At 46.5% G+C, this 26,506-nt stretch overlaps 1 protein-coding gene across 1 annotated transcript; it reads left to right on the top strand.

Moving 5' to 3' along the window:
- The first annotated feature begins 15,003 nt into the window (after window positions 1-15,003).
- On the top strand, window positions 15,004-23,840 carry LOC124077251 (peptidoglycan recognition protein 3-like). The gene is made up of 7 exons (XM_046421466.2): window positions 15,004-15,262; window positions 16,088-16,289; window positions 18,805-18,923; window positions 19,754-19,906; window positions 20,999-21,197; window positions 22,580-22,698; window positions 23,361-23,840. The coding sequence occupies exons 1-7, from the start codon at window positions 15,004-15,006 to the stop codon at window positions 23,537-23,539; spliced, it is 1,230 nt and encodes a 409-aa protein (XP_046277422.1). The 3' UTR covers window positions 23,540-23,840.
- The last annotated feature ends 2,666 nt before the right edge of the window (window positions 23,841-26,506 follow it).

Consider the following 26,506-nt stretch of genomic DNA (forward strand, 5'->3'; position numbering starts at 1 on the left):
AGGATGTCTCCCAGGGGGCTGTCAGGCTAATCTTTGAAGGAGAATTTCCTTCTAGTCCCTGACAGTCCTGCCCACTTCAGTCCTTCCCCTGAGGAGGTGAAGGGCAGGAGAAGGTATTTCTGTCCTTCCTTGCCCTTTGCTGAGGATGTGACTAGGAAGTGAACAAAAGGGGAGAGACAGGGTCTCAGAACTGGTGACCTGAAACAGGGCTGTCCAGACTTCCAGGTCTCCACTCTTCTGTTATCAGGAGTCAAGGATTTCTCAGTCTTTCCTTGCTTGTTTGGGAGGAAACTGAACCTCTCTTATGGTTTGGATCTGAATGTTCCCCCAAAGCTCATGTGTTGAAGGCTGGGTCCTCAAGACAGCAAGATCCCAGAAGTGGGACTTTTGGGAAGTGACTGATCAAGAGGACTCCAACTTCATCAGTGGATTAATCCATTTGATGGATTAGTAAAACCAGTGGACTACTGGAATGAGGTGGAAACTGTAGGCAGGTATAAGGTTGTTTGGAAGAAGTGGTCACTGGGCACATGCGCTTGGGGACTATCTGTTGTCTCTGCCCCCCGCCCCCCGCCCCCGCCTTTCTTGTTACCTGGTTGCCATGAGCTGAGCAGCTCTCCTCCACCATCCCCTTTCCCCGTGATGTTCAACTGTATGAAGGAGAGGTGAAGGGAGGGGACCTGACCCGGACAGAGGGCAGGCAAGGACACCCATGATAAAGGATGAATGGGTAGTTGAGTCTGGATCTCTATGGTCTTTGGGGTTGTCAGAGATTAATAAAGATTTGTACATCCTCTAGTCAGTGATTTTCGCAAGCATAATATTTTCTTCAAGTGAAGATTTTCATGGACTCAGGTTGAAAATGGCACATTTGGTTTAGATCCAAGCCAGAGCGGGGAAGCCAACAACTCAGATCACACAGCAGTGACACATACCTACAGTTTCAGCAACTCAGGAGGTAGAAGAATCACAAGTTTGAGGTCAGCTGGGAATTTAGCGAGACCCTGTCTCAAAAGAAAACCTTTCAAAAGAGCTTGGGGGCTGGGGTTGTGGCTCAGTGGTAGAGCACTTGCCTTGCATGAGTGAGGCACTGGGTTCAATCCTCAGCACCACATAAAAGTAAGTAAGTAAAAAAATAAATAAATCTGTTCTTTTTTAAAGAGAGAGAGAGAGAGAGAGAGAGAGAGAGAGAGAGAGAGAGAGAGAGAATTTTTTAATATTTATTTTTCAGTTTTCGGTGGACACAACATCTTTATTTTATTTTTATGTGGTGCTGAGGATCGAACATTGTACTCAGGTCCTAATGTACCCCTCTGAATTTGTTAGTACTTTGATAAAACACCTTCTGTGGCTATTCTTCTCTAATATAATAAAATAGAAATATCTCAGTGTGACCATAGAGATTTTCCACAATCTGGCCCAAATTTACTTCTCTTTATTCACCCAGATCAATGAGCATTTTTCTGTTCTCCAACCCCACTATGTGTCTCTGTACCTTCAGAGATCTGTTCCCACCATTCCCTTGAATACTGATTTCTTCCCCGTTTCTACCTGTCAAGTGCTTCCCTCATTTCTACTTGATAGCTGAAGAAATGGGCAAAGAGAGGTTAATGAATATGTGTGCTGTCATCTACTGTCACACAGCTTTTGAGGGTTAGTGCCAAGGTGGGGTTGTTATCTAGGTATATCTGACTTCAGATCTTTGGGGAATTATACTGTGGCATGCTCTCCCCAGATTTCAAATTCCTTCTTAAATGTGTGACCAGATGTGAATACAATACCCCAAGGGCCCCTGATTCAGACAGAACTCAGTGGAGACCTCATTTCTCTTACAGCAGTCTACACTAAGTATATACAGTGATGTATGTGAAAATGCTTTGTAAATGATGGATCTCTCAATTGATAATTATAATGATTACGAGGCTAAAGAGTGAATGATCTATTTTGATAGCTACTTTCTCCTAATTACTCTCATTAAGAAAAGAAAGTTAGGTCTTCTAATAATACCTTTTTTTTAGTTGTAGATGGACACAATAACTTTATTTTACTTATTTATTTTTATGTGGTGTTGAGGATCAAACCCAGTGCCTCACTCATTCTAGGCAAGCGCTCTACCATGTGAGCCACAACCCCAGCCCCTAAAAATAAGTTTCATAAATCCAGGGAACACAAAGGCTCCCTGCAGGACCCTGTTTGTCAAGGTGTGTGTCGGGGGCCACCCTGCTGGTACATGCATTGAGGCAGCTGTCTTGACTGTGTTTCTGGTGCTGTGCCGTGGTCACGGGTGGGAGCCATTGAAGTCTCCTCAGATGGGTTATTCAATCATAAAATGAAGCAAAGCAAAACAGAGGTTTATATGCATACAAGCTAATCATCACTTTGCTTCTTTCCCCAGGAGAGAAAGTGAATCTGTGTCTCTTTCCATCTCTCCATCCTGATGGGAACTTTTCTCTGTCTAGATAGCAATCAATGGCCTTTGAAACATGGTTTCACCCTCCCCTAAACACTAGGATGCAGGAGGGTGTTGTTACATCAGATACACAGATGATTGTCCCAGGGTCTTATCCTTTAGCTCTGTAGGATCAGAGACTTCTGGCTGAAATTGTTCACTAGACCCTGGGAATCAGAGCAGGGTTCTCGATTTGGATCGGGCTATTGCTAGAGCTGACTAGAGTTTTCAGAAACTGTATTATTATGAGCCTCCAGGGTCCAGGATGCTTCTGAATCCAGGGGTACCTGTTGCTCCACCAGCAAAAGAGCCCCTGCTCTGTTCATGTAAATTGATCCTTCACTGGAGGGGCCTGGTCTGCAGAGAGTCACAGACTTTAAACCGGACTCCTAATGCCTACCACTGCCTCCTTGTCTCCCTCCTCCCTCCTAGGTCACTTCCAAGGTGCTTTCTGCAGCCATGACATTATCTCGCATTATTGTCTGCAACTTCCTGATGCTTTCCAACACATTCTCTGCCCACCCACTCCCGCTATGCCTCTTGTGCATCAGAGGGTCTCAGAATAGCTAAAGGCATATTTGGAGCATGGTCCTGCCTTTAGTTCAGTCCACTCAAGGACCTGACCATCCGGCTGGCCTCTTCGCTGCTTCAGCCTCCACACTGAGAACACTCCCATTATTTTCCTTCCTTTAACCTTTTCAACTCCAAATGCCTTCCTGTGACTTCATCCAGTTGTCCCCAGGCCTGGAGCTCATCACTGACGGGAACTACATCAGCTCTCATAGTGAGAATGCTGTAAATCCCTTCTGAATCCCCTGTCTCTTTTGACATTTCCACATCTCCCAGGACTTCACTCCTTGCTGAGGCTAAGCTTGAAGCCATAGGGTGGTGGGCCCACTTAAGAGCCTCGATTCTGGCTTTAATAGTCCATTCCTGGCCCCTTCATGCCCCCTTAAAATTTCTCTTACTTATATAGTTCACTTTATCATTGTAACAATTATTTTTGAGCCTGTGTCCCACAAGCTACCATTAACTCCTTGAAAGTGAACTGGTTCTCATGGTGGTTGTTTTCGGATGATGAACTTCACTCAAAGTAAACCCTGGTAGTTGTGTGCACGATAATGGAAGGAATAATGGTTTTGATATGGAGATATGAGGAAGATCAAGGCAGCCGGGGAATCTGGGAATGTTAGTGATGGAAAAGTGGACTCAGTCCTCAAACGTCTATACTGCCACCTCCTGGGCTAATTAAAGACAGTTTTCAGCTTTTAGAATAATTCATCCCATTTATATATTCCTTCATTCTTTCAAAATATTTTTGTAGTGTGCTTTTCTGGACAGGGTGGTAATACTTGGGATAACAAAGTTAATAAAAAGGTCATGGCCCTGTTGGGGCCGAATGGTAATAAAAATACTCTACAAAAACATCTGTGAATACAGCTATGGGAATTATCTCATTAAATGTAAATATTGGGAAAAAAGGAATCAAAAACTAATGAGATAAGAAGATTTCATCACAAGAGACTGGAAAACAAGTAGCAGCATTAATCCAAAGAGAGTGAAAGGAAGGAAATAATAAAGGTTAATGAATTTAATGGAATAGACAAGAAAACCACACGTTATTCTCAGAAGAGAGTTACTTTGCATTCCCAATGGGTTTAACCGAGAAAGGACAGGGCCACCTGGAACTGATGGGGTGGGATCACTCTGGGCTCCTCTCAAGCCGTCCACCGTGGTGGTATACTGTGAAGGCCCCTGGACCCTCAGAGTGAGTGGTAGTGGAGGATGAGCGTACTGTTTAGTTGGCTTTCCATCTAAGAACAACTTAGAGGAGAAAAAGTTCACCTGCACCTCATGGTTTCAGAGATCCGGTCCTCAGATGGCAGACTCCACTGCTCTGGGCGTCAGATAAGGCGGTACGTTGTGGCCCAAGGGCCCCATGGGGGAAAGCTGCTCTCCTGGTGGGGTCAGGAAGCAGAGAGAGAAAGACAGAGGAAGGGGCCACAGGGAAGAGGCACCCTTCCAAGGTTCACCCCTCGTGCCCTCCTCCTACAGCCATGCCACCTGCCTGCAGTTACCACCCAGTCAGTTATTCAGACTAGGGTAGTCTGCTTAGTTAGAAGCTGTCACAACCGAATCATTTCACCTCTGAATAGTCCTCATTAACAGAAGCTTCAGGGGGACACCTCATGTCCAGACCAGAACACCTACGTAACTAATGTCGGGAATTGAAGAGGAGACCTTACTGAAGATCATTAAAGAGTTGGTTCGAGGGCAGCATGAACAGCTTTACCTGACAGAGTTGAAAACCTCTGATAAGTAGAAAAATTCCTTAAGAAGTGCTCCTCAACAAGTTTGACCCCAAAATGAATAAAAATATGAATTGTCTTATAACTATTGAAGAAATGGCATCTAGCATTAATACCCTCCTTTAATGAAACAAAAACATTAAAAATCTTCAGGCGAGATAGTTTCACTGGTGAATTCTATAAAACAACAAGTTGGAAATCATGTCAAACTGATTCATTTCAGTCCTGGGGATCGATTCCCAGGGCCTCACCCATGCTAGGTAAGGGCTCTAACAGTGAGCTACCTCCCCAGCCCAATAACATTAATTTTTAAATAACTATTTTCAGTATCAGAAGAGGAGAGACACTCTCCAACTTATTCTATGAGGTAGCACAATAAAAACACCCTTCTGTTAAGGAAAACTTCAAACTTATTATAAACACAGAGAGATTAATATAGTTAACACATATGTGCTAATTAGTTGGCTTCAATAATGAATAATTCATGACTATTTAGATTTCAAGTATATTCCCCAACTATTTCCTCAAAAGAAATCCCTGTGCATTATGTAATTTTACCTATAAATATTTCAACACGTATCTTTAAAAGATAACTCTGTTAAGAACATACCCAGTATTAATATGATGACTAAAAGAATCGACAATAATTTCTCAATAGCATAAAATATTGAGTCTGTGTTCAAATTTCTCTCACATTCTTTTCACAGTTTGTTAGAGTTAGCATTCAAATAAGCTGCACACATTGTGTCTGACATGTCCTTTAAGACCCTTTTAATCTATTGGCTCCTGGAGTCCCTCTTTTTTTCCCCCTTGCAATTTATTTGTTCAAGAAACTAGGTTGTTTTACTACGGTTTTCCACAGCATAGATTTTGCAAATTGTGCATACCCCTGGCAAAGTTGAACACATCTCTCTGTTCTGTAATTTCCTTTAAGGTGGTGAATTCAGAGACTTGAGTAGATCTAATTTAAAAAATTGGAGGTGTTAGAATACTTAACAGTAAATTGGTTTCTTTAATTGAGAGAAGCATAATGGCTGAATGCATGCTTGACTCTTCTTTTTGATGTTAGTAGCCACTAGTTATCATGTTCAATAATCCATGAGGCATAATTAAAGTGATGATATCGTAATCCAACCGTTCCAGCTCCTTTTATTAGCTGGAATACTTTTAGAAGGAGAAACTTCCCTTCATCAACCATTTGAATACCATAAGATAGAGCTGATACAGAAAAACACACATACACCAAAATCCAAAATAAAATACCCCCAACAGAATAAAGCTCGATTCATAGAATGATGAATTGGCTCCGAAGTGTAGCCCTGGCCACAGCAGTGCTGTCTAGCCAACTGCCTCGGAACTTAGCAGAGGACAACACGCATTTGTTCTTCACACAGGAGTCTGCAGAACAAGCCTGAATGGGCTGATTTAGGCTTGATTGGTAGGCTCTGTGGCTTCCAGCTGTGGCTCTGGGTGGGTTTAACTCCTGGCTCCAGACTAGACACAGATCAACCTTGTATACATTTATTCCAAGGCCCAACTACACCTGTAAAGTCAAAGTCTTGGCTTCTCATTTCCATACTCCATTGGCCAAAGCAAGGCACCTGGCCAAGTTCTCCCCTCCCGCAAACACCCCCAACTAAGACTGGATGATACACTTTACCTCCACTGGAACGAGGAGTGCTTATTGGTGGTTCTGTCTTTATAACAAATGGTGCTGGATAAATCGTATTTTTCTATAGCACAAAATAAAGTCTGCCTCTCTACTTCACTTCAGAAACAAACATCGATGCCAGGTGAGTTGTAGGTCTGGAAATACAAGTGTATTAGAGGATAATATATCATCTTTGTTTTTCATGGGGTAGGAAAAGACTTTTTAAGAATAATAGAAATAAACGTTAACCCTAAAAGAAAATGTTATAAATTGCATTGCATTAAAACTAAGAATTTTTATTAATCAAAGAACACTGTTAAGAGGGTGAAAAAGCAAGCCACAGAGTTAGACAAGATACTTGCAAAACACATTCATGACACAGAGATCATATACACAGGATTAAAAAGATCTACCACTTATCAGGAGGTGAGATTCCTAGAAGTAACATTACCAATTTGGATAGTTAGAAATGGTAAAATTACATGAAGTTTAAGTGTTCATTTTTCTTACAAGTAACCTTGAGTGTCTTTCATATGTTTAAGGGAGATTTGTATTTGTCTCTTTTTAAAAAATATGTTTAGTTGTAGATGGACACAATACCTTTACTTTATTTATTATTTTTATGTGGTGCTGAGGATGGAACCCAGGGCCTCACACGTGCTAGGCAAGCGCTCTACTGCTGAGCCACAACCCCAGCCCTGTATTTCTCTTTCCATTTTTTTTTTTAAATCTGCCCATTTTTCTGTTGGATTGGGGTCTAAGAGCTTTCATATAAGATATACACATTAGGAAAATCAGCTCGTTGAGAAACTAATTGCAAACAATTCCCCGCATTTTGTTATTTGCCTTTTGTCTTTGCTTATGATGCACTTTTAATTTCTGGAATATGCAGGCATTTTTTATTTTAAGTAGACAATTTATCATCTCTAATAAGATAGAATTCACTTATGCTTCCTCAAATACTTCAACATTTTTATTCTCATATCCACTTTTGATTCACTAAGAGTTCATTATGGCATATTGCATATGTATACATCCAAATATATCCTTTTCCACAGGACTCTCCAGTTGCTTCAATACTTTTTATTGAAAATGTAAACCTCTTTCTTTAATCTGCTTTGATGTCCTGCAGACATATTTAGTCAGAGTTGTTAAGTTAAACAGTCTTTACTGCAAGTTCTTTTCCAAAATTTCTCTAGTCACCTCTGGATTGGGTAAAGACAGCTCCCTAGTAAATTACTCAGTAAGAGGCTTGTCTTAATCTGTTTGGTGCTGCTTTAACAGAATATCTGAGACTGGGAAAATCAGACTGCATAGAGATTTATTGCTCACAGTCCTAGAGTCTGGGAGATCCAACATTGAGATCTTGGTCACTGGTGAGGGCTTTCTTGCTATGTCCTCACTTAGTGGAAGGAAGATGGGCATGATTGTAAGAAAGTTGACCCACTTCTGTGGGCCCTCTTCATAATGACATTCTTCTGTTCACGAGGGCAGAGGCCCAGGACCTAACTATCTCTCATTAGGCCCCACCTCCAAATAACACCCCATGAGAGATTAAGTTCCCAATTCATGAATTCTGGGGGACACATTCCAATGAGGCAGGGCTCATGGAGAAGCAATATTTATCTAGTTTCTGTACATTCAAAAATGTTTTTCTGCGGTTTTTATCCTTTGAGGGACAGGTTGGCTGGACACAAGATCCTTGGCTCATACTCTCTTTTCTAGGATGTGTGACTTGAAGATACTCCTCCAATTCAGTTTGGCTGAGGATGTTGTTGTTGAGAAGTGTAAGGCTGACCTGATCTTTCCTTTTAAATGACTTGGACTCTCTTCATATTGGCTGAAAAGATTTTTTTTCTACATATTTTAAACACCACCATACGTCTTGGTGCTTACTATTGGAGATCAGTTTTCCCAGGTGTTAAGGTGTGACCTTTCAATATGTAAAGTCATATTTTCTTGCATTTCAAAACATTTTCTTGAATTACTCTTTTACACTGTTTAGTTTTCTTCTCTTGGATATGAATAATGATATGTAGGTCTGATCTCCTTGGCCTGTATTCTAGATCTATCACTTTTGCTTTAATCCCCCTTTCCCCCCAATTTCAAGAAATCAAGGTAAAATACATGTAACAAAATTTACTGCCTTAACCATGTTAAGTGTACAACTTAAAAGACAATAAACATGTTCATATTATGTACAATGTGTCACAAATACTTTTTAATCTGTCTTTTTTTTCCCCCTAATTCAGTTTCCTTGGAATTTTTTGCTTCTTTTCTTTAGAACTCAACCATGTGTATTTTTGTGGCCTCTGTTCCCCTGCACTTCCCCTGATAAGAGAAGCGGCATAATAATTTCAGAAATTAAAGTTTAGAATTTATTATTTTCCCATTGTCTAGTGAAATTCTTCTTTGGGGTCGTGCTTTGTGATGTTCTTTTCATAGAGGATTCTGTTGGAGTTGTTTTTGCCATCTTCCTCTGCCTTTGATAACCATTTTTTTTCCCCAATAATTTTCTTTTTCTGTCAATCATGTTTGTTGTTTCATGTTTCACTTTTGAATGGAACCTTGGTTGGGATGTGGCCATTTTGCCATTTTGTCACTCACATTTGAAGACTGGGTTTTCCTGGCTCCGCTGTTAGAGGAGTTGCCCTGTGGTGTCAGAGTGGGGTGTGGGCCAGGGGAGGGCAGCTTCTGCTCCCAGTTCCTGGGCTGCTTTCCACTACGCTGTGTCAGGGGCAGTTCCCTGAATAGGCTGTAATACGCCTTTCTTCTCCTGCTCTTGCCAGTCCGCTTTTGTCCACCCCCAGTCCCCCCATGCTCTGTCCTGCTCACTCTCATGCAAGACAATTCCTACATGGGTGGTCCCCACGAGCTGACGAATGTCGCATCTGTGTCCAGGTCCTCTTCTCCCTGTGTCCCTGGAGGATGGAGCTCACTAAGCATGACTCCTTCAGAGGTCAACAGGCAGATGAGGCTCCGGCTTCTGGGAGAGGTCTTTCTAGCTTCTGTCCCTGAAGAGCATGGTTTGGCCAATCAGTGTGCAGGACGCGTGGCTATTCAAGGGCCCTCTCAGGTGGGCAGAGTAGTTTTTAGGACCTCTGGTCTGAGTAGTCCCACTTTGAAGGGCTGCAACTCAGGTGACTTTTGCAGAGTGTTACAGAGAGTCTCATGTGTAAGTCTTTTCAGAGATGGTTCAGGGGGACCGGGGCTGAAGAGTGAGGGCCACTGTCAGGCATGGATGAGGAGGCAGAAAGGTTTGGTTTGTGTCAGGGAACAGTTTGATTTGAGGCAGGGGTGGGTCATGAATGTCCATGATGACTGTACAGAGTTAGAAGTACTGACGATGGCACGTTGTGAGCCGCCTCCTGAGAAGGAATTTCTCTCTTCCCATCCTGATGCGCCTGGGGACCCTGGGTGAAGGGGGCTGGGTGAGTGTTGGTGAGGGATCTCAATCTGCAGTCTTGAGACTCCTGAAGCACGTTTGTCTCCGAGGATACCACATTTCCAGATGTCAGGGACACAGCCCACAGGTCCCCAGGGTCCCCAGGTTGGCTGGGGATGAGGAAGGAGCTCAGGGAAAGTTGGGCAATCTTGTCCTTTCCCAGGGAGGAGGTTCCTGGGCTTATTCTCAGGGCGGGTCCCCAGGTGCTCCCAGCCCAGTCTGGTTTCACCTGAGTTCCTCTGGGTGCTGCGGAAGGAGCCAGCTTTGGACCTCTGCCCTCTGTCTTCTGTCAGGGATCCCAGGTTTTCCTTTCCCTCGGAGAAGCCGGAGCCAGAGTGCGCCATTCCCAGGGAAGGAGCGCCCTCTAGTGCTGGGGAGAGGGAAGGCTGGAGGAGGAGACCGCACCAGAGGCCAAGTCTAGAGGTGACCTGCTGGGCGAGGACAGCGCAGGGTTCTGTAGGTATTGCTGAGTCTGAGTCTTTCTTCTTCAGAGTCCCCCTCCCCAAGAAGGCACTGGACTCGGTCAGGTTAAAATGTGGACATGGAGGAGAAAGTTCCCCTGGTCCCCGTCTTGGACTCTTCTTTTCTATTCTCCACGTTTCTAAGTGACTTTGGTACCAGCCCTCCTTGATCTTTCTCTCCAAGGCTGTGGGTCTTGGGGTTTCCTCCACACAATTCCTTCCCTTTCGGTCCAATCCCTGTTAGATTTCATTTGTCTCCTGCTCTGATATTTATTTATTTTAAGGGTAGAGATGTGTGGCCACGTGAGCCAGGGCGCCCACCTACCCTGCCAGCTCAGGGTCGGCAGCTCCAGGTGCCAGTGGGAGACACCACAGTCCTGTCCCTGGGGAGATGGAGGCTGGATTCAGGCCTCAAACTTCAGTTGTATGATGTGAGGGGTGTGGGGCAGGGTTTGTGACATTACCATTCATGGTTGGGGAAGCACCATTAAGTGACCGTCATCCAAACCTCTCGTTGATCAGGACTGGCCGTGGCTTCTAGGACTTCTACAAGGGGCCAACTCCTTTTCTTGAGGCCAGCTACAGGGTTTCCGCCTTGGGAAAGTTGATCCTTGTGTCTTGTTTGAATAAGGAGGAAGGCTGAACACTGTCCCAGACACTTTTTGGTGACTGCCTCTTTTGTGAGGGGGTCATTTTGTCTTTGGTGCAGGGTTTTCCTAAATGAATGAAATCCTGGTGTTATTTGCTATGAGCTTGCTTGTCCTGATCCAGGAAGTTCCTATATCTTCAACCCTTAAGCTGTGGTTCTAAGAATTTTCCATCAGGAGACTGTAGTACTAAATGAAGGTGATGATTTATCCCATCATCTGTCCCATCTAAACCTCCTTCTATAGTTTCTCAGTTGTTGGTGTTTTGGTTGATAGCTTGATATTTCATATTGACTGAACATGAGTACGCTATTCACTGCTGTCTGAAAGAGCAGAAAAAATTCCTGGAGCTGGTGGTGGTGGGGACCATAGTGATTCTGTAGTTTGTCTTCTGGGGCCACTTGAAGAATCTCCACCATCAGAAACTCAGGCAGGTTGTGGTTTCAGGCAGAGGTTCTGGGTCAGACAGACCTGAGTAGTAGAGGTTGGTTCTGGGTAGTTGGGTGTGTTAGTCAGCTCTTCAGCACCTGTGACAAAATACCTGAGAAAAATAACCTAAAGGAGGAAAGATTTATTTTGGCTCATGGTCTCAGTCCATGGTCAGCTGATTCCATTGCTATGGGCCTTTGGTGAGCATCATGATTAGATACTCCCATGATCATGAGATTAGAGCTCTCATGATCAAATACTTCTCTAAAGCCCCACTTTGAACATTGCTGCACTGAGGATTAAGTTTTCAACATTTGAGGCTTTGGGGGATCTTACAAATCCAAATCACAACATTGGGGAACTTCAAGCAAATGATTTAAACTGCTTGAGGCTGTTTCCTGATGGTAGGTGTGGACTTTAATGAAATGGTCCATGGAATCTTCAGAAAATACCTGGACCACAGAAGGAGATCAGTAACTGCCGACATTATTCTCATTTTCTAATGTTAAGATTTGGATCTCACTGTTCCCTAGAGGGTCCCATGTTGAAGGCTTAGTCCCCAATGTAGCAATGTTCTGTTGGGGCTTTGGGGTCGCTAGGTGATTGGGTCACGAGGGCTCTGATCTTATCAATAGATTAATTCACGGATGGGGTCATAGTTGAATGGACAATTGGGCAATGGCAGAAACTATAGGGGGGGGGACCTAGTGAAAGGGAGGGGTCCTGGGAGCAGGCCTTTGGAGACCGTATCCTGAGGTTAACTGAGCATCGGTCAGGGATCTTTGTAAATTGAAGAACAGAATCGAGACTTTACACCCCTCTGACTCTCCAACGGTGCACGGTCTGAAGACCAAACCTGCCTCGACTTGTCATTTGGTCCATCTGAACCTCAGTGTTCTTATCTGCAAAAATGGTGTTCAGGTTTATCTTGGAGGGATTTTGTAAGGGATAGATGTAAAATTAAAGCACTACATGTGAAGATAGCCTCGCAGGGTTGATTTATAATCAAGAAATGTGAGAACACTAATGCCTGTGTCTAGCCACGACTCTCCCCCACCCGTTAGTGTCCTCACCTTTACTGAGCACCTGGTGTATGCAGAGGACCTTGAGAAGCCTGAGCCAGGTGCTGGCCCTCAGGAAGCAGATACGGGCACCATAGGTGAGTGCTCTATCTAAGGAGGGAGCCTGTCATATTCACTGTCAGTGTCTCTCCAGGGTCACTGTCCTCCCAGGCCACCACCTGAGGTCACGTGAGGATGCTGCTCCTGCTTCTTGTCTTCTTTGCTCTGAGTCACCAGGCCTGGGGTAAGTTTTCTTCCCTTGTATCAGAAGTACTTTTGGTGAGTGACAAATGACATCTTTACATTGGATAACAGAAATGCTCCGAAAAGCTCCTCCTTTGCTAGAGGGTGGTGTAGCTTTTCAGTTTGGAGCACTGTTCTGGGATTGACAGATCTCTGTTCAAATACTTTTCCTGTCATTTTCTATAATTTTCAACAAGTTAACCAGTATCTTTGAATTTTATTTGCTTCCATGATGGAAGAATAATTTTGCTAATTTCTTAGAGTTGTTTGAGGATTAGATACAAAGTGTGAGACAGTTAGCATAATGCTCAAGTAATAAGGACTAGTTAATTTCTGGCTATGATTTAATTATGCTACCATAATTATTATACCAATCATAGTATATTATACCAAGCACTAGGGCTTATAATTGTGAATAAATGCAAGTTCCTTTAGAATAGCAATGCCCTTTACTACAACATCATATTTCTTATAATTTTGTACATAAGATTAGACATATGATAGCAAATGCTCAATACATAAATGCTATTGAATCAAAATGGAACTAGTTTTGGTGCTTCTTAAGTACTGGACATGTTTTCATGTTGTATTACATGCATAGTTACTTTTTAGAAATAATGATATAAAAGACCTCTCTCTCTGTGCCCTGTTACTTAGATAATTCAATGGGATTACTTAAGAGTTTGCTATGGTTTAGATATGAGGTGTTCTGCAAAAGCTTATGTGTGGGGCCAGTAGAGCACCTGCCTAGCATGCATGAGGCACTGGGTTTGATCTCCAGCACCACATAAAAATAAACAAATAAAATAAAAGTATTGTGTCCATCTACAACTAAGAAATATTTTTAAAAAAGCTCGTGTGTGAGATAATGAAGAAAGTTTAGGGGTGAAATGATTGGGTTGTGAGAGCCTTAATTCCTGATAGGGATTAACTGGGTGGTAACTAACTGTAGGTAGGTAGGGTGTGGCTGGAGGAGTGGGTCTTTGGGGGTGTGCCTTTGGGGTATATGGTTTGTCCCTGGAGAGTGGAGCTGTCTCTCTGCTTCCTGTGTGATGACTTGAATTGCTGTCCTCCCCCACACCCTTCCACCATGGTGTTCTTGCTCATCTGAGACCTCTGAAACTGTAAGCTTTTCCTCCTCTAAATTGTTCTTGTCAGGTCTTCTGATCTTGGCAGCTGAAGAGCTGACTAAAACGGGGTTCATGTTGGAGAAAGTCACAGATCAGGGGAAACATAGTTTCGTCTTCCACTTTAAGAAGGGGGGAACTGAGGCCCCCAGGGGGAAGGAACTTGCTTAAGTGAAGCAGTGGCCATCCTGGTCTCTTGGTTTGTGCTCTGTGCTTGTCCAGCCTCTGTGGTGTAGGCTCTGGCCTGACGGCTGTTCTTCCACCACGAGGGCCCTGTGGACGTCATTGGAAATCCTCGTCTCCAGGGCCACTACGCCTCCTCTCATGTCCTGTTTCCCTGGCAGCTTGGGGCTGCTTCCTTGAACAGACAGACTCCCTCCTCGGCTTTTGCCCAGCTGCTCAGTGCTCCTAGCCTGGGGTCATGCATTTGCCCTTGATTTCTGAGGACAGAATCCTAGAACCATGGTAGACACCCTCAGTGACTTTGCCGTATAGACAGAGAAACAGCCTCCCTGACCAGAGGCTCAGTTCATCTGCCATCTCTGGGGAGGCTGCAGAGGGTGTTGGTCATGAACTCCAGCTCTGGGGTCAGAATCGGGTGGGGATCTAAGTCCACTGCTCAAAACCTGGGCTGTGTGAGTCAACTCACTCAGCCCCACTGAGCCTCAGTTTCCCACCTGTGGAGGGAGTCGTTGTTTGCCTTGCTTATCGCATGAAGTTGTTCTAAGCCACGATTCTGATGGTGTATTTGAGGGGTCTTTGTCATCCCAGAGCTGGCCTGTGGGAGGTGGCCTTGGGGACAGTGCGGCTGCTGCTGTTGTTATTGCTCCCCTGGCTTCTGGTATTGACCAGTACCAGATGAGCGATGGGGGATGAGGACAAGTTGGCACTGACTAATCCTCAATAGGACTTGTGTTTTGAGACCAGACCCATGACCCATGTGTGTCTGTTTTAAGAAATCTGTATGGCACCAATAGGTGCCTAATGTAAGTATGAAGTGTTAACTCAAAATAATGCCCCCACTGGATGCATCAGCAGGTATGCAGGTGGTCCAGGAAGGCAGCCCTGCTCTGATAAGGCAGCAGGAAAGACTGCGGGATGGAGGGGGATTGGAGCAGGGACGGGTGGATAAAGTCCTCCTGGGAGCCGATGTGGGAGGCAGGGGCAGGCTGAGACCAGAGATGTCGGTGGTTCTCCTTCGTTGCTTCCTACAAGATGTTCTGGGCCTTGGGAGGCTGAAAGACCGTGGGCTGTGGGGTGGGGATGTCTGGAAGGTGCCCCTGGGCAAGCTGGTCAGGTGTTCTCTGAGGACCAACGCAGGCACCTTTGCAGGGAATGGCCCACAGTTCTCCTGGGATGAGACCCTAGACAGAAGAATCTCAGAGAAGCTTCTGGATCTGTATATCAGCATCTCACAGCTCATTGGCAGGAGTCACAACGGTGAGATTGTTTGGGGGTTGCCCGGGGTTTCTCAGGACTTGACAGACTGGGCTGGGAGTGGGTAAGGGGGGGCAGAGTTCCAAGGGGCTCACCTGTCAGTGACTTCCAGGGACTGTCCTGAGTTCGTAGGGAAAGGTGGGTTCCTTGGTCAAAGGACAGGAAAAGAAGAGAAAACCAGGAGAAGAAAGAGGAGAGAAAACCTGGGTAGAAAGGACGCATCCCTCACTCCCCAGCTCCCAGGGTGAGAGAATTGCTCCTCGAGAGCTCCTGGGGCTCTTACGATGAGGAGGAGAAAGGGAACCTTCCGGGAGCAGCCCCGTCCTGGGTGGGTGTCTTGCAGCCCTGCCCCTGGACAGTTTCCTTCTGGAAAAGAGTCTTCTTCCTATGTGCTTGGAGCCCCTAGTTGAGGAGGCTGTCAGAACTTCCCTCAGAGAGTCACTAATCTGGGTGAACACAGGCAGAGAACAGGGTTGAGGGAAACACATCCTACCAATCCATGCCAAGGCGCTTCAGGAGAAGGCGGCTCAGAGCCCCAGGGCTCTGTGTGGGGTGTTGGCTAGGGATGTTTTAAGGAGGGGGCGATCATACGGGCCAGGGAGGAGGTGAAGCTAGGCTTGTCCTCCAGGTACGTGTGAGGGGAGATTGTCTGGGGACTAACCTGCCTCCCCAGGCCCAGGGCGAGGCACCTCTGGGTGGTCGCTGAGCCCAGATGGGGCTGTGGAGATAGGGAGGGGCTTCAGGTGGTAAAGGTCCCCCCCAGGGCCCCTTTCCTTGCAGTCAGGCTGGGCTGGGTCTGCTGCACGCTATCTGGTGTCTCCCCTGCAGGCTTTCCCACCATAGTCTCCCGCCAGGAGTGGGGGGCTAGACCCCTGACCTGCAGGGCCCCCCTGAGCCCGCCCGTGGCCTTCCTCATCGCGGAGCAGCTCACCGGGATGCAGTGCCAGGAGCAGACCATCTGCAGCGAGATGCTGCGGGGCCTACAGTTCCATTCTGTCCACACCAGAGGCCGGTGCGACGTAGCGTTCAAGTAAGTGGCCAGTCGGGTCCCAAAGCCCCTATCCAAAGATGTGTCCCTTCTCCCCTCCTCTCCTTCTCCCGTATTCTGGGCTCCATTTATGTTACTTTCATAATGAATAAAAAAATGTTAAAAAGGAGATCAAACAGAATCCACAACCCTCCCGAGATCACTAGGAGGGACAACTCTGAGCCATTTCCTCATGTGGACTTTGACCCTGGGAAATCCTGAGAAGAGGTGAGAAGGTTATGTGATAGTTATAGATGCCCCCGGGGAGCTCACCAAACATCACAGTTGGCAAAGGTCTTCACAGGTATCCCCCAGTTAGGCCCGCCCAGCTACTTGAAAGAGTGGGTGCAGGAAACAGCACCTCCTTATTTCCAGGTGAGAATGCTGTGAATTTGTTCAGAGTGACACAGGAAGGGAGCATGCACCCAAGATAGCATCTAGACTGCCTGTCAGTCCAGCCCTGTCCCCTCCAATCCTCCCACAGAGAGTCCCTGTGTGGTGAATTCCTACTCATTACCTTGAAGGGCCACCCCAGGGTCACATAGGGAGGGGTGGGCATCAGGAATGGTGGGGAGGAGGGCCCCATGCTAAAGTGAGTACACACTTACACACCACTGGGTCTGTAGATAGTGCAACCTCTACAGGGATCAACACCGCAGGACCCAGCTACCACCCCTCAGTATTTACCCTAAAGAATTAAAGTCAGTATAATATAGCAATCCATGCACACCCATGTTTACAGCAGCACAATTCACCATCGCCAAACTGTGGGACCAGTCTAGGTGGCCATTAACAGGAAAATGTGGGACGTATACACACAACGGAGTTTTATTCAACCTAGAGGAAAGAAATTATATCATTTGCAGGAAAATGGATAGAACTTGAGAGCATTAAGTTAAGTGAAGTAAGCCAAACTCAGAAAGACTGTTTTCTCTTATATTGGGAGCTAAAGAGAAAAAAAGAAAACAAAAGTGGGGGGGATCTCATGAAATTAGAAGTGAGACCACAGAGGAAGGAAATGGGGTAGGGAGAGGAAGGACTGGGGAATGAAACTGACCCACAGTGTCTCATGTACATGTATGAATACGTCACAATGCATCTCGCTATCATGTATCATCATAATGCACCAACTTAACAAAAAAGAAAAACGTGAGGCTGAAAGATCTTTGCTCCGTGTATGGAGTTATCCACTCTAAGGATGATATTGAGGCCAGGCACCTTTTCTCACTTAGTTCAACCACTGTGGCCATCCGTGGAGATCAGAAGGCTAGGAATAGAATCACCATATGGTTCCACTTAGCTTTATTTATCTAGAAAGTGAGAGTTGGAATGGGGTTTTGTCTTACAGAATCCCAAAGACAAACAGAAATGATGTCTGAATTATCCATCTTGGAAAGGATAATCCACACCTGCTGATTTGTTTATTTTGAAACACTAATAAGTAAGAACAGTTGGAGATCTTGGTTGTAGCCACGGCCATCCCTAGGATGGTGGGGCATCTCAGCTCACCCTCTGGGGATGCTGTTTTGACTGTGTTAACCGCAGTGCCTCTCCTGTCTTGGCTTCTCGTACCTACACTGCCCTGCAATGGTCACTGCGGCATTGCCTACTTAAGCCACAGTATGTGTAAGCGATTTCAACCACTGCACCTGGAAGTCAGGTTTCTGCAGTGACCACTTAACAGTATCCACTTCTTACAGCTGACTGTAGCCCTGAGGGGCTGTTCACATTGGACTAACCTCAGGCTTCTGCAGGGGAAATGGTGGACGTGTTGGGCTCCCACCCTGATGCTCTTTGTGAGGTGGGAAGTCAGTTTGACTGAATGCAGGGTCTTTGCTTGACTTTGGGGAAGTACACGTCCCTTCAGTGTTCAGTTAGCTTTGGAAACTCGGGAGGTAGTAAAAGCTCAATATGGCAGGAGTTGCGAGAATATCGATTCTGAAGACTGGAACGTGGAGGATGAGTGTATGTAAAGAGGCAGAAATAAATGAACAGGGAGAGTAAAAATAAACACACATTGGATTTCAAAGTGAACTGAAAAAAAAAAAAGAGAACATTCTAAAAAAGTTTCTATGATAAAGAAGAGCTTGAAGGAATTCCTAAGGAGAAACCAAAGAAAAAGCCACTTTAAAGGAACTCCTGAGGGTCAGGTCATTGTTTTAAAGAATGTTCAAGTGCTTGGTCCCGTAATTTAAAAACATGATTAATGAATTCTCAAGCCCTTGAAAATATTGAACAAATGTCCCTGAAAGTCACACATTCAAATTCCACTTTGAAACAAATGAGTATTTTAAAGTGAGATCCCGGAAAGCACAAGTAAGCTAAGTAAAAAGTTGAAGTCTATTCCCATGTCTCTTAGAGGTCTAACATCTGTCATTCTGTCCCCCTGACTGTTATTGTGTTATTGAAGCACAGTACTTATTTATGAGCATCTAGAATCCCATTTGCCACTGAGGATTAGTGAGGGGTTTTCTGTTACAGAGATTTCCCCTTAAACTCACATTTCCTTGTTTGGCAGCTTCCTGGTTGGGGACGATGGCAGGGTGTACGAAGGTGTCGGCTGGAATGTCCAGGGTTCGCACACCCAAGGCTACAACAACGTCTCCCTGGGCGTTGCCTTCTTTGGCAATAAGATAGGTAATGGCTGATCCCCGTGGTCTCTTTGCCAGAGAGTGGTCTACAGCCTCCTTCATCTCCCAGTCTCAACGCTTTTACCTTTTCAGCCTAAATCATGCCCATCCTCTGATAATCACCTGTCTCCTGAGGTTCTTTTCTCCGCTGGATTCTATGACCGTCCCCGTCCTGATGAGGCCACCCTGGACATTGCTGGGGCTCACAGTGATTGCCGTCAGTTCTGGGGTCTGAAGTTATCTGACACTGACGCCCCGACACGGGGTATTTCTTCTTCCAGTCTCTTCCACCGTAGATACTGACCAGAGCTCACGGGAAAGGGAGCCAGAGAGGTGCAGTGTGTAGGACTGTAGCCAAGTACAATCCTGCACAAAACCAAAACCAAAACGGAGGAGAGCTCAGAGCAGGGATGGAGTGGAGAGCTAATAGATGATAACTGGCACCAGTTGATAACTGAGCTAGTAATTGCATTTTTCTCAGGGATTTCCAGTGAGAACTGTGAGGTGGATGTAGAGAGTTTGCCACATGCTTGGTCATGGCAACTACATAGGAAATACTTTTCCCCGTGCTGGGGCACAACTGTGGGTCAGTGGGCCTTTTGTGTATGCATCTTTGACCTCCTTCTGGCCCTCCCACCCACAGATGGAGTGGATAAATAAAGCCTCAGTTGGCATTTGGAAGCGGTGTGTCTGAATAGCTCTGACCCTCTGTGCCAGCTATTGGACCAGTTTCCTCTCTGTTCATCCACCTGTCACTCGGGCTCAGGTGGTCATCTTATCTTCCCCAGTCCAGGTTGGACTACTGACCATTCTGTGTCCAATGTCATCCGTTTCTAGGCAGCAGACCCAGCCCTGCTGCCTTATCAGCTGCAGAGGGCCTGATCTTCTATGCCATCCAGAAGGGTCACCTATCACCCAGGTACATTCAGCCACTTCTCTTGAAAGAAGAGACCTGCCTGGCCCCTCAGCACCCAGGGGTGTCCAGTAAAGGTAAGACCCTCACCCTGCCTCAGACTGCTCCTCTTCACCACCCATACACGCTTGGGAGGGCTCTTTCCTGCTGAGATCTCCTGGGCTTCCTAGATCCAGAACATCTCACACCTATCACAATGCCAATACCTGCAAAATTCTGAGAGGGCGCTGTTTGAGCCAGAGTTGTGTCACTGTGGCCAAAATACCCAGCAAACCCACTTAGGAGGGGAACGGTTTGTTTTGGGATCATGGTTTCAGAGCTTGGTCTGTGGTCAGCCAACTCCATTGCTCTGAGACTGAGGTGAGCATCATGGTGGAGCAGAGTGGAGCAAAGCTGCTCACTCATGGTAGCTGTGAAGCAGGGGATGGGGAGAAGGGGCCACAGCAAGAGACGACCCCTTCCAGGGCGTGTCCTCAGCGACCCACCTCCGCCAGGAACACCTCACCTGCCTACACTTATTGCCTGGTTCGTCCATTCCAACCAGGATAGACTGACAGGTTGGTTGATGCTCTCATAGTCTACCTGGAATACCTCCAATATTCCTGTATTAACACTGGAGTTTTTTGGGGACACCTCATATCCAAACCATAACAGGCACTTTCCTGGACTCTTCTCTATCCCATTAAAATAATATTGTCGTGACTTATTTATAACAGGTACCATCTTCAAAAATGACAACGCCTTAACATTAGTAGTTTTCAAATAGATTTTTGAATAATTTCCATATACATATGATCAGTTCAAAAATGAGCTGATTTCTGCTTATCAGTCTTGTTACATAATATACATTTGTAATGTGTACATAAACATGCAGGTATACTTTGTTATTTAAAGAAGATGGCCATCCCTCTGTTTGACTGACAGTGTTCCCTTTTGCTTATGCGGTTTTTCTGTAGTTATCAGAACCCTGTCCCTTGGCTTCAGCAACCTGACCCAGACAATCCATTCCTGACCTTTCCAAACTCCTAGAGTCAAGTTCATGTTAGGATGTGCCCATGGGTGCTGGAAACTGGGGTGAGACTGAGGTATAACTCACCCTGTGGTTGTGAGCTTGTTCACAAAGGAGCAAAGGAAAATCCTCATTTTCTTGATTTTCCGTCTCACTTCAGCTTGCCCCGACATCACCCCACGGTCTGCTTGGGAAGCCAGAGAGACACACTGCCCTCAAATGAGCCTCCCAGCCAAATACGTCATCATCATCCACACTGCTGGGACCAGCTGCAATGTGTCCATGGACTGCCTGATTAGCGTCAGAGACATACAGTCCTTCCACATGGACAAGCTAGAGTTTTGTGACATTGGATATCAGTAAGTGGGACCAACGGAAACATGACCCCTTGTTTCTTCAGGGCTGTGGGAAGGAGGGCTGGGAAGGAGCTGGCGATGCCTGAGCCCTGCCTTGGTGGCAGGACTTCACTTAAGGCATTCATTTTTGAGTTGCAAGACTCTAGACTGAGAATCATTCAGAGTAGGTAGGGCTACTTCTATCTCGTGCACACATTATCCAAGAGTGGTTGGGGAGACCCTGAAAGGAAGGCTCTGGAAGCAGTAGAGATAAAGCAAACTGTGAGGCCCCCAGGGAAGGCCATTGAGGGGGTGTGCACTTTCTCTGCAGCCCCTTCTGGTCAGTCAGAGGCAAAGGCCCTGCTCTCCCACCACCTTGGTCTGGCCCAAGCCCACACTGACTCTCTGCGGTATTAGAAGGCTGCTATGCTCTGCCGTTCTCTCTGTTTATAGACAGAAATTTTTAACCTCTGTGGGTCGTTTTTGTCTCATCTCTACGGTAAGGACAACAATACATTTTCTGTTTGAAGACAGGGAATGAGATTAAAACGTGCTCCTTTGATTCCCTTTATGCCAACTGTAAGATGAAGAAACATGTTAAACTAATGGAATAGCAGAAGCTACTTGGGAGGTGCCTTGGAATTTCATAGAGTGGATTAGGGTTAGCGTATGATAAATTTCATTTGTAACTTAATCTCAGCAATTTTTTTTTTTTATTACCGGGGATTGATCCCAGGGGTGCTTAACCACTGAGTTACATCCCCAACCCTCTTTATTTTTTTATTTTAAGACAGGGTCTCACTAAGTTGCTTAAGGGTCTTGCTAAATTACTGGGGCCGGCCTTGAACTTCTGACTCTCCTGCCTCAGCCTTCCTAGTTGCTGGTATTATAGGCGTGTGCCACCATACCCAAGACAGGTGGCTTTTATAGACAATGATTGAAACCATGGCAGCTGATGATTGTCCAGGGTGAATTCATTGAGTGGAAAGAGAGAAAGGGCTAGACCAGGGTCCCAAGGAAGGAGTCCAGGGTCCTAAAGATCATGAGTCTTGGTGAAGGGAAGGTGGGGTGGCAGAGACCCAGGGGAGCCGCGGAGTGGGGTGGGGGATCAGGATGGTGTGGGCTTGGGGAAGCCTGGGGAGGAGAATATTTCAAGATCATGATCAACGGGGTCAATGTGTCAAGGAGGTCACCAGTCATCTTAGGGGGTCAGACTCAGGAAGCGGTGAGGACAAAGGCACATTGAGGTGGACGGTGTCTTTGTTTGGGGCCTCTGTGCACATTGGCACTCGAGACATTCAGACAGTACGTGACAATGGATGAGAGAGTGAATGAATGGTGGAAGGAACGAGTGCATCAAACTCTGCTCCGGGGTGACTGTCTTCATTTCCTTTGCCCATTTCTAGCTTCCTGGTAGGCCAGGATGGTGCAGTATATGAAGGCGTTGGCTGGAATGTCCAAGGCTCCCACACCTATGGATACAACGACATTGCTCTAGGAATTGCCTTCATAGGCAACTTTGTAGGTAAGGGAGGAAGACGGGCAGAGGGGTTCTGGGAGATGAAGTCCCCTGCAGAATACTCAGGAATACCCTGGGGGCACAGGTGGCAGCGTGGCGCTTTCTAAAGTTGCAGAGCCAGTGGAATATTTTAAAGTGGACTTGGTCCAGAATGCATGCCACCAGGAGCCCCTCCCAGACAAAACATTATCCCCAATTCGCCCCTCCCCACCCCCAGCCCCATTTCACTTCATGCCCATGTTCAAGGTAGCGTGGGGCAAGGTAGGTAAAACATCTTTTGCAAACTTTGGGGCTCTTATGGCTCAGCTGGCAAATGTGTCCTCTTCCTTGGTAACCATGGCAACAGTGTTGACTATGGCACAGTCCCCGACGGTCCAGTGGTCCTGGATCTGCTCTGTTCTTATTAAGAAGTGGTGTGTCACGCTGGAGTTGTACTTCAGGGCGGCTTTCGACTTACTGGAAGAAACTTTTGCCATGAGGAGTGGGGAGCACAGAGCCTTGTCCTCTTTCTGTGTCTGATTTCCACAGTTCCTGTGAATCTGTCGATCAGGGTGATGGTGGGATTTAGCGGGGACTGAAGAGGGGGAGACTGGAATCTAGCTGCTTGTCCCTGCCCTAAACCAGCACCTTGAGACTCTAATGATTGACGGAGTAAATATGTTTTGCAGAAAAACCTCCGAATGCGGCGTCCCTGGACGCAGCCCAGGATCTGATCCAGTGTGCCGTGGTCAAGGGGTACCTGGACCCCAACTACCTGCTGGTGGGCCACAGTGATGTGGCTAACCTTCTGTCCCCTGGGCAGGCTTTGTACAACATCATCAAAACTTGGCCTCACTTCAAACACTGAGGGGGGCCCGCTCCTGAGGCTGCTCTCCCTGGCTGTACCCCACTGTTGGCACTTCTGCCCCAGGGTCACCATCTGTGTCCCCTCTCCTACAAGCCCCACCTTTCTCAGGCTGAGGTGACCATGTCCTCATGCCAGTGCTTCTCAGCATCCCCCAGGCTATAAGCTGGGTACCCACAGCCCTCTGAGTCTCAGCCCAGTCCTCTCCCCTGGGCACCACATGCTGGGCCTGGTGACATGGTTGCCTGGTTCCCATCAGACTTCTCTTTCTTTTGTATGAGTCCCTCTGCCTGGTGTGCCTTCCCCTGTGGCCTTCCTGGAAGCCCCTGGCCCTCATCCGTCACCCCGGGCCAGGCTGCCCACTTCTCCTCTCTGCTCACACATCAACTTGTGCAGATTTGGATGCAGTCTTTATTTCAGGGCTATAGTTTTTTTTTTTTTTAATAGTTATGTCTGATTCTTTTCTTCTGGGTCTGAGTTTCTCTAGGGGAGAAGCTGAGTTCTACTGACCCCTGTGTCCTCTGTTCCTGAGCAGTGTCTGAATTTAATAGGAGCTTTAGATGTTTGCTGAAGAGATGGTGAATAGGCCAATGACCCTAGCTCCTGCTCACCTGGCCAGCTCCCCCCTCAGCCCTCTCTGGGGAGCCCTCCTGGACGCGCCCCGTCCCATCAACACTCTCTCTCTGTCCTGTTCCCTCCCACTCTGGAGCTCAGAGCTGTTTCTGGTGGCTTGTCTGAAATGGGTGCTGTGTCTCTAGGGTCCTATGTCCCTGTCCCCCTAGAGAATCCTGAGGACGGACTGTGTGTTCCTCCAGGGTCAGTACAAGCTGTCCAGTGCCTGCCCATGCCTGGTTGGACCCTGCTAGGGGCCCGGCAGGCCAAGAACCAGGAGCCACTGCACCCCTCCCTGCCCGGGCTCCTCCTGCCTCAGGGAAGAGCCAGACAACCCACTGCTTCCGTGGAAGCACACAAGAGCTTGCTTCACTAGGCCTGATCCAAAAACTGGGGAAGAGGGGAGGAGGAAGAAGGGGTGGAGTAAGGGGAAGGAGCCAGACACGTGCCCCCCCATGCCTTCCTCTGGTATCTAAGTATAGATGTTTTGCTTTTAGAGTGTCTTCACATCTTTACCACAGGCATGTTTTAACAGCCTTCATTTCCACAGCTCTGTCTTCTCAAAGACTCCCCCAGTCTCACCGGATTATCTCTGTCCATTAGTTATTTCTCCTCAGGCACCGGGGCGGGTAAGCAGGGGAAGGAATGGTTTGTCTAGAGGGTCGCCAGGGACACTGTCACTCCTGATTTGCATGAGCAGAGAAGTCTCTTCCTCTGCCCAGGGCTTCCTGTGGGTGTGGAGCTGGGTGCAGACTTTCCCGGGGAGCCCTCCCCACAAGGGTGAGTTAACCCCTCCTCCTGCAGGAAGCAGCCCAGGGGTAGACTGAGCTCCTGAGAAATGGTCTCAGGAAAGAGCTGTTTGCTGTGGTTTGAAAGCGTTTCTCAAAGCTCATGTGCTGGAAATTAAGTCCCTCACTGGCGACAAGTGTTGAGAGATGGAACTTCAACAAGGTGATTAATGCATTGATCTTATTATGAGCTGGGTTTGTTATAAAAGTAGACTCAGCTCCCTCTCTCTCAGAGTGTGCACGTGCATGCTCCCTGGCTCTTCTACATTCTGCCACGGAATGACGCAGCAAAAAGGCCCTCCTCAAACGTGGGCCTCTGGACTCTGGACTTCCCAGCCTCCAGACTGTAAAAATAAATGTCTTTTTAAAAAATACAAGTGATGCAGTCTCAGTCATTCTCTTCTAGCAGTATAAAACAGACCAAGGCACCAACTTTCAATTTCTGGGCCTTCCTTACAATCCTCCAAAGTAGATTTAAACCCTATTTCCAGGCCTCTGGGGCTTGTTGGCCTATCCCCACAGACTCTGCCCAGGTGGGTCTGGAGAGGGATTTGTAGACTCCACGGAGGCCTCCTCCAAACTACAGTGTTAAATAAGATTGATCAAATCATGTTATGTGTGGGCACAAAGATGGCATAATGAATCCCACCATTAAGTATAATTGTAAGGCACCAATAAAAAAATTAGAAATACCCCACAGTATTGCATGGTCTGGATTATTCCTTTCTCCAATTATCTACTTTTATTGATCTTAAATATACAATCTAAGTAAAACCAGAGCCCTCAGCTGGCAGAAGTTCTCTCAAGGCAGATTCTGAGGTAGCCTGTTGTGTGCAGTTAGCGTCTTTGTGAGATCTATCTATCTATCTATCTATCTATCTATCTATCTATCTATCTATCTAGGGTTGAACCATATCCCTGATCCACATCCCCAGCCCTTTTAATATTTTAATTAGAGACAGGTTGCATAGGGCTTTGCTAAATTGCTAAGTTGCTGAGGCTGGCTTTGAATTTGTGATCCTCCTGCCTCAGCTTTCTGAGTTGCTGGGATGACAGGATGACAGGTGTCCTCTCTGTGCTCTTTTACAGAGAAATTCTTCCTCTCTCCCCTCTAATCACTTAAAGTGGGGATTATATTAACAGCCTCCTCAAATGATTGCTGTGATGTTTAAATCTTTGGGTTTTACAAATTATTTATCCAATGGAAGGATCTTAGAACCATACCCAGCATACAACCACTGTTCCATTAAAATTAGTTGAGGCATCATGATTATTGTCACCATTATAGTGATTGCTGATTAGACTGTGCTGTCTATTGGTCCTGCTTGACTCTGGCAGGAAGGATGTGCTTTTGTGAGCACTAACCTCAGCCACCTGGGGGAGTTTGTGCAGCCTGAGCCCAAACCTTGTGACAGCCGGGAGGGGCCTGGCACACCAGCAGGCCATCAGGGCTGCAGAAGCCAGGTGGGGAATGGGAGGTCATACCTCCTTCCCAGCCCCCTGGATGTCAAGTTGGGAGGGACTCCAGAGCTCACCCACTCAGCTGTTTTCCATAATTTTAAGTTGGGGG

The sequence above is a fragment of the Marmota monax genome, unplaced genomic scaffold (genome assembly GCF_021218885.2).
Source record: "Marmota monax isolate L192 unplaced genomic scaffold, Marmota_monax_Labrador192_F-V1.1 WCK01_AAM20220418_F8-fsc00108, whole genome shotgun sequence".
Taxonomy (NCBI): Eukaryota; Metazoa; Chordata; class Mammalia; order Rodentia; family Sciuridae; genus Marmota; species Marmota monax.